Here is an 8,722-nt window from a genome sequence, read left to right on the forward strand (position 1 = left end):
AAGTTTATATGTTGTAAAAGTAACCCACATCTAATTTATATATATCTACTAGCCATTTATTTCATATGTAAATAAAATTTATAATTCATATCATTACTTTTTAAACCGTTTATATCTCATATAACGATTATTCTCTTCAATATAAATTATTTTTCCTTCAAATCAATTCTTAATATACCATTTATATTTATCAAATTCATTATTTTTTTACCAACTTTGTTGCTACTTCCTTCAACCAATGTTTAATAATAAAAAGTATTTGTCATTATATTGAGTGGACACAAGACTAATCACTGTGGCATTAATTGCAAAAACAATTTCTTATGTTCAATTATCAATAAATTAAATGTTGTATTTTCTAGAATAACTTTGTGATTATGTATAATGCGATTTTATAAACTTTAGTTTATTTGGTAAGATTGTATAAATAATTGGGACAATTTTGATAGTTTTACAATTTATGAAGTTTTTATGTTTATGAGAAAACATACAACATAAAAAGTCTAAATCGTATGTCCAAACAAAACTTTAACTTCATCTCATTATTTTATATCGTGATTTCATATCGCATGATCAAACGGGTCCTAAATTTCATGATATTAATGCATTGTTGTCTCTTCGTTAAACAAAATGAAAAACAAAATAATTCATCTGACCAACAATAGTTGTCCACTATTGACTTTGCAAGCTTCTTAAGAAACTATAAATAAAAGGGTGATTTTGTTATATCACCCTTTGAATATAATAAATATAATGTTTTGAAAAATTTAATAAGAAAATGACTATAATTAATGATAAGGGTAAATTAGAAACTAAGTGTAAAATTATCCATTAATTTCATAAAGTGGATAACTATTGTTGGGCATCTCAAAATAATGTCAGTGGACAACTATTGTTAGACGTAGTAATATTTTTACCTCAAATAGAATGTAGTTTGAGAACAAGCAACGTAATTCATAGAAGTAATTAAGAGTACTGTACTTCAAGTTTAAGTATTCAAATTTAAACGTTCAAGTTTCTTTAATTTTCAAAGATAATCACTTCAACTCCTTTAGATAGTTACACACATAAAAGAATTAAGTCAATATGTTTTTTCTTCCTAAAATTATAGAGAGAAACAATATTTTCAGAAAATTGTGTTTTATATTGAAAACATTATTTGTTCATTAAATATGATCAATTTTTTAAAATTTACTTTCAAATCGTTTTTACAAAAAATATATATTCTTTTATAAAAAAAAAATCAAGTAAAATGCATTTCCAAACACAACTTCATGATCCAAAAATTATTTTTCAAAAACACAACTTTAAAAACTTATTATTCCCTCTGTTTCAATTTATTTGGCTTAATTTGATTTGAATGGAGTTTAACAGGGGAAAAAAAAAGACTTTTGAATTTTGTGATATTAAACATGTTATGTTATGTTATTAAAAAGGAAAATGAACATTATATTTTTTAAACGGACCAAAAGAAAAGTATTATTTTTAAGTTTCAACTAAATCTGTGATCAGACGCAATAATTTAACTAAGTTCAATGCTCATAGTGTACATTTTCCTCCACTTTTATGAGTGTTTGTGTATCATATGTAAGATAAAAGAAAATGAATAAAAAAACGTGCCAATACAATCTTTTTTTCTAGCTAGAGCACTATTTTCAAATCATTTTATAAAAATAATAAATAAATAAAAAATCATATGAAATGTAAGGGAGTAGTAAAGCCAAAATCAGAGTTGTCTTTATTTTGAGACACAAAAATTTATGAATTTTGCATACATAACATTAAAAGGGAAGAAAAGCTGCAACAGTGAATTTAATAACAATAACTTACTGTATGTTTTTCTGGTCCTATATTTGGATAAGTCTCCTCTTCTACTTTTTCCCTTTAATTATTGACTAGAGAGTTTAAATTTGTAAAATTACAACTACCAATTGACTTTCGAAGGTTCCTTTTTCCTTTTCAATTTATTAGTATTATTACTCTTGTTTGTTTTTTATAAAACTTTTTAAAAAAATATATATTTAAGAGGTTTTGAATTTGACTTTTGATATCAATTTGGTTTGTGTTAGAGAGTATTTTATATGAATGTGGTACTTTTTATATGAATTTAAATTTAATTGAGTTTCAATATAAATATTAAATATCATGTGCAAAAATTTAAAATATTTATTATTTATTATATAGAAATCCAGTCTTGATTCTACTTCATCTTGATTTTTATTGTTCACTATATTAAAAATAAGGGTGAATTACATAAATTCACTAGTTTAGGAGTTGATTATTTAGATACAAGTTAGTTTGTAATATTATGAATTTTACTAAATTTTGGTGTGTCTGATACATGTATCTAGGGAGACATGGGGTCAAAATTAAATGTAAGTTGTTCTAGTTACAATGCATTCATGATTCGCATGTATCTGGGATACATAGGCAAATCTCGCTCACCTCTCTCCCTTCTCACTCGCCGCTCTTATATCTCGCTCGCGTATATGGAGTGATTCGCATATATTTGGAATATATATATATATATATATATATACAAATTTCATTTGCCTCTCTTATGTTCTCACTCGCCTCTCTCTCTATTTCAGTGTATCTAGTAGCCAATAAAAAATGTATGTAAGTATATCTGACTTGAAATCTAGTGTGAATTTATTAACTAGTGGGATAAATTGTTATTATAGGGAGAATAAGTGATATGGTTAAAATGTTGTGTAATTAGATAGTTTCACATAAAAATAAATGTCTATTCTTATTTTGTTCAATTTAAAAAATCAAGAGATAATTTAGAATACTTCGATTTTCCTCACTCCCCACCGTCCTTTAGGACACTTCTACTTTCCTCAATCCTCACCGTCCTCGGCTTGCTTACGTAGAAAAAACAAAGAAATTGTCTATGACAGATGGAATACAATATCTAAGCAACATTTTCTTCCTTTGTTTACTTAAATGCTATGTAGAATTTATTTTATTTTTATTTTATCCTTATTAATAAAAATTATTTATGAGAAATTTTGATATCTCAACTGAATAACTATTTGAACTTTACCTTATTGGCACCAATTCGATTCCCTATTTTATACTAGTTTCTTGTTTCATTTCCCATTTCCCTTCTCCTATATAAAAAGAAAAAAGTATTACTCATTTCTCAACTTGTAAATAACTTACAATAATTAAGTATAATATGTAGTAAAATTAATAATTTATTTATATATTTTTTTAAAGTATGTCAATCAAACATGAACCAAATAAAATATTTATGTAATGATCATCAAGGTGATATATGTACCTACTAGGTACGTTTATTTTCCAAATATGTGAAACCACTACCAATCTAAGCATTCAATATATCATTTTCCTAACAATAAACAATATTTGAAAATAACGAAAAAAGACAGAACTTTATTAAATGATAGAAGCGTTTCGTTTTTAGAAATTTTTGTACTTATATTACCCAAACTAAAATTTCAAAATCTACTTTTCCCATTTAAATAATTTCACAATTAGTTATTTCTTCTTAAATCCTTTTGTTTTTTATTATAGGCTGGGGTCAGGGGTGGCAACAGTGGGGGCTGGGTCTTAAAGCCTTTATGGACTTCTACAGTTGACAGTAGTAGTCATGCTTAAAAAAAATAAAAATCTAAATAACAAATCTATCGCTCTCAAACTCTACTCGTAGAAATCTCACTGAATATGTTATTAGTTTAAATCAGACAAACAAATTGAAAATTGATGGAGCAATTTTTTTTCGACATGAAAATTAACATTTCTTATTTATAAAAATGCAAAATTTCTTTTTTTTTTAAATTAAATAATTAAAATTCTAAAATGAGATTTGATTTTTCTATTTTCCACTTGTATTATTCCACAACATGCATCACTATTGCCTCCAAAAAACACTATAAATACCCCCCTCCATTATCCCCTTTTCCTATAACATTCAAACCAAAATCTCTTCCAAAAAAAAAAAATAACAGAGCAATTTTAGTTTCACAAAAATGGAGAATGGTACAAAAAGAGAAGGTTTAGGGAAACTTACAGTTTCATCTTCTCTACAAGTTGAACAGCCTTTAGCACCATCAAAGCTATGGAAAATTATAGTTGTAGCTTCCATAGCTGCTGGTGTTCAATTTGGTTGGGCTCTTCAGCTCTCTTTGCTTACACCTTATGTTCAATTGCTCGGAATTCCTCATAAATTTGCCTCTTTTATTTGGCTTTGTGGACCGATTTCTGGTATGATTGTTCAGCCAGTTGTCGGTTACTACAGTGATAATTGCTCCTCCCGTTTCGGTCGCCGCCGGCCATTCATTGCCGCCGGAGCTGCACTTGTTATGATTGCGGTTTTCCTCATCGGATTCGCCGCCGACCTTGGTCATGCCTCCGGTGACACTCTCGGAAAAGGACTTAAGCCACGTGCCATTGCCGTTTTCGTCGTCGGCTTTTGGATCCTTGATGTTGCTAACAACATGTTACAGGTGAATTTAATTCTCACTAATCCTAATTTTGAAATCGAAATTCGAAAAAATTGTGTTTGAACATATATTTATTCGATTTTTTGGACACGCTCGTCACGGGTTCACGGCATATATATGTTCTTAAGTAAATAGATTATTACTATTTTTTTTTAATTATAATCATATAGAGACTACATGCAATACAAAATTCCAGCTAGATAAATATAAATATATAATTTTAGGTACAAACAAAAAAAAAATAGATCTAAATATTTGCTAAAAATACTTTAAAAAACTGCACATGAATCTGTTTTACAAATTATATGGAATTCCTCACTAAGTATTCTTCTAATGACATGTTTTTTAAAAGATCAACAACTTTATTCTCAAAGCTTTTTTTAATAATAAATAATTACAAAAGGTCACAAGTTGTAATTTATTTCTAGTTTCACCGAATTATGTAAGAATTTGACGATCCAGTTGTATAATAAAAATCATAAAAAGAAAGTGATTGTTTCGATTTTTAATTTAATTATAAGCTCATGTGTTACTAAATTAATACAAAAAGATTAAAAGTCACATGCAGTGATTACAGTGTTAAAATAGTCGTTTTTATTATTAATTAATATTAATTGTTTTTCATTATATATGCGTCATAATTAAATGGTTTTTTTTCAGGGCCCATGCAGAGCACTACTGGCTGATCTCTCCGGCGGAAAATCCGGCAGGATGAGAACAGCAAATGCTTTTTTCTCATTCTTCATGGCCGTCGGAAACATTCTGGGGTACGCCGCCGGTTCATATTCTCACCTCTTTAAAGTATTCCCCTTCTCAAAAACCAAAGCCTGCGACATGTACTGCGCAAATCTGAAGAGTTGTTTCTTCATCGCTATATTCCTTTTACTCAGCTTAACAACCATAGCCTTAACCTTAGTCCGGGAAAACGAGCTCCCGGAGAAAGACGAGCAAGAAATCGACGAGAAATTAGCCGGCGCCGGAAAATCGAAAGTACCGTTTTTCGGTGAAATTTTTGGGGCTTTGAAAGATTTACCTCGACCGATGTGGATTCTTCTATTAGTAACCTGTTTGAACTGGATCGCGTGGTTTCCCTTTTTCTTATACGATACAGATTGGATGGCTAAGGAGGTTTTCGGTGGACAAGTCGGTGATGCGAAGTTGTACGATTTGGGTGTACGCGCTGGTGCAATGGGATTACTGTTGCAATCTGTGGTTCTAGGGTTTATGTCACTTGGGGTTGAATTCTTAGGGAAGAAGATTGGTGGTGCTAAGAGGTTATGGGGAATTTTGAACTTTGTTTTGGCTATTTGCTTGGCCTTGACCATTTTGGTCACCAAAATGGCCGAGAAATCTCGCCAGCACGACGCCGCCGGCACACTTATGGGGCCGACGCCTGGTGTTAAAATCGGTGCCTTGCTTCTCTTTGCCGCCCTTGGTATTCCTCTTGCGGTGAGTTTCTTCTATTTATCTTTATCACTATTATTTACTACGAAATCGAATTTTTTCGCTAATTAATTAAGCTATTATTTTTTTTTAATTTTTGTTTATAAAAATGAAAAAAAAATAGTTAACAGTGTTTATTGGTGTGTGAACATGTATTTTGGAATGATTAGCAAGTGGGTTGACTCTTAAGTCCACATATGACAAGAGATTTTAAGAATTTTGTTCTTTTAGGATGGTAGAAAATTATAAGGGGTAGGCAAGTGTGAAATTAGTGACCAAATTTGACATATAGTGAAGCTACTATTATTACTATAACGAACACAAATTATTTGTCGGTTATACATGACGTCCTCCTCATAGATAGGCATGTAAAATTAATTAAATGGATTTCTTTGACTAGTTTTGAAAGTAAAAAATGTTTTTAAATGTTACTTAGAAAACAATCAAGAACCGTCCTTGCTTTTGTATTGCATATCATCTTGAAATTGAAATTGGATATTTAGTTGCATCTCTTTTAATATAATTAGGATGAATATATAGCCACATGTGTGTTTTCAAAAGACAATCAATTTCTTGAACACAAATTAAAGGGAGTATAGGTTATGGCTTTTTACCAATAAAATAATTATGATATGGATGTGGCTTTGTAAAAGGTTTACAAAGTCACACACATAAATGTAGTGAGTGACCAACAATAGAAGGTGTGAGAAGCTTTTAATTAATGCATCACATGACTTTTAGTTTTGTAAAAGCTCTAATTAGTACTCTCTCCGTTCTCTTTTAGTTGTCATGATAAGATTTGACACTATTTTGAAATAAATATTTTTAATAAACATGACAACTAAAACAAATAGAGGGAGTACCATTTGGTTATCCAGCATAAGAATTAGGAGAATCTTATTACTTTTTATTAGGATAATAATAGAAGTTTCTATGCAAAATCAAAAAAGTAATAATGCAAATCATCTTTTATTATTATGGCAAAAGCATTTATTCTCTCTTTTCTTCCTTTAATTATTCGTTTAAGATAAAAATTCTAATAGAACCTTATTTCACTTTGATGTTAGATTTTCCCTTTTCATACTTTTAACTTTTCCCCTTTTTTTCTGAAATTGATCAAGTTACTAATATATGAAATAAATATTATTTTATTTTACAGGCAACTTTTAGTATTCCATTTGCTTTGGCATCTATATTTTCTAGTAATGCTGGTTCAGGACAAGGTTTGTCACTAGGAGTGCTCAATCTTGCAATTGTTGTACCACAGGTACTATTTACTTTTATTAATTTACTACTCTATATCTCTCAATTAATTTCTCAATCATGGATAACGTACTTGTTCTTCTTTTAATTAACTAATTATGTTACTTTCATAATTAATGCGCAATATATTTGAGCCACAAACGTGTAATCTAAATAGTGAAAAAAAAGTATAAATGCTAGTCTATTACGTGTATATAACTGTTATAGATCGAATTTAGGTACTAAAACATTACATCCAAATGAATAGAAAAGAAAAGATATAAAGTACTTATCGTCTTCAAAATATTGACAGTTTTGTAGTTAATTAATTAAATTTAGATCCTCCGGCCTACAACATACATGACATAGCAAGTAGTCTCAATTTATTGTAGGAGAATCTGTACTCATGTTATAAGATTAGGGGTGTATTTAAATTCAATTAATAAATGAATGTTTTTAAAGCTATTAATAGATAGTTTGGAGATAAACTAATAACTCATGCTTAGTTTTGGAGTGTTTTCAATACTTCTCTCGTTAGAAAAAATGGTCGAGGCCCACATTTACCTGCCATTGTCACCTACAATAAAAAAAGAACCACCTATAAATAGGGGAAGATCACAACTGAAGGAATTTGAAAATGACTTGTAACTAGAACTACATTAATAAGATATGACAACAAAATCTAATCTATGACTATGCTTCTTATTCACATTAGGATAAATGTAATTTTTTTCAAATTACATAACAATAGATTATTGTTGTAGGTCGATTTAACCTGATTGTACCTAACTATAACTACTTGTTTTTTTGATGGGAACGTATAGATGTTGGTGTCACTAGTAGGAGGGCCATGGGATGATTTGTTTGGAGGAGGAAACTTGCCTGGATTTGTAGTTGGAGCAGTTGCAGCTGCCGCGAGCGGTGTTTTAGCACTCACAATGTTGCCATCTCCACCTGCTGATGCTAAGCCAGCAGTCGCCATGGGCGGTTTCCATTAAATAATTACAAAAGACGAAGAAGAAGAAGAAAAAGGAGAAGAAACAACTTTTTTTTTTATATTAGTACTTCTCTTTTGTAAACTTTTTTTATTTTAGAAAACAAACATAGCATGGAGGCTATCTTTACAAGTGGCATGTCCATGTATCTTGCTTTTTTCATAAAGCTCTTTAGTGGAAGAAGAATTAGAGGAAGTTTCCTTTTAATTTCTTCCAAACAAATGGGGTATGTGTAGTTGTTTTCACTTTGTGTGTAACAAGAAAGTTGTCCAGTATTAGCATGTCTGGGCAAATGCTTTGTACCTTACTATTTTTTTTGTAATTTTCTTCTTGGAAGGTAGGAAAAAAGTGGTTGGAGGTGGAAGTGGGGTACTTTGGGTTGGTAGAAGGGGAGATTTAAGAAAAAATTGTACTTAAAAGTGAAATCAAAATTGATCTATCTATATATCTATCTTTCTCCTATCATGTTTCTTTATGTTATATATTTTTCTTTCTTGTTTCAACCATTATTTGGTTTCTTTTTGGTTGATTGATAGCACTAGTCTTGCCTTATTTATGGATATATATATA

General features: G+C 29.8%; 1 protein-coding gene across 1 annotated transcript; it reads left to right on the forward strand.

Annotated features, from left to right (window-relative positions):
* The first annotated feature begins 3,938 nt into the window (after positions 1-3,938).
* Positions 3,939-8,458, forward strand: LOC125843785 (sucrose transport protein-like). The gene is made up of 4 exons (XM_049522988.1): positions 3,939-4,475; positions 5,133-5,921; positions 7,075-7,182; positions 7,982-8,458. The coding sequence occupies exons 1-4, from the start codon at positions 3,999-4,001 to the stop codon at positions 8,153-8,155; spliced, it is 1,548 nt and encodes a 515-aa protein (XP_049378945.1). The 5' UTR covers positions 3,939-3,998; the 3' UTR covers positions 8,156-8,458.
* Positions 8,459-8,722: the final 264 nt, after the last annotated feature.

This window comes from Solanum stenotomum, chromosome 11, assembly GCF_019186545.1.
Source record: "Solanum stenotomum isolate F172 chromosome 11, ASM1918654v1, whole genome shotgun sequence".
In the NCBI taxonomy this organism is placed as follows: domain Eukaryota; kingdom Viridiplantae; phylum Streptophyta; class Magnoliopsida; order Solanales; family Solanaceae; genus Solanum; species Solanum stenotomum.

Bases quoted from the DNA above. Each gene is read 5' to 3' on its own strand.
- LOC125843785 (XM_049522988.1), top strand. From the start codon at position 3,999: ATGGAGAATGGTACAAAAAGAGAAGGTTTAGGGAAACTTACAGTTTCA. The intron at 4,476-5,132 runs GTGAATTTAATT...GTTTTTTTTCAG, and splicing joins TTGCTAACAACATGTTACAG to GGCCCATGCAGAGCACTACT. The intron at 5,922-7,074 runs GTGAGTTTCTTC...TTTATTTTACAG, and splicing joins CCCTTGGTATTCCTCTTGCG to GCAACTTTTAGTATTCCATT.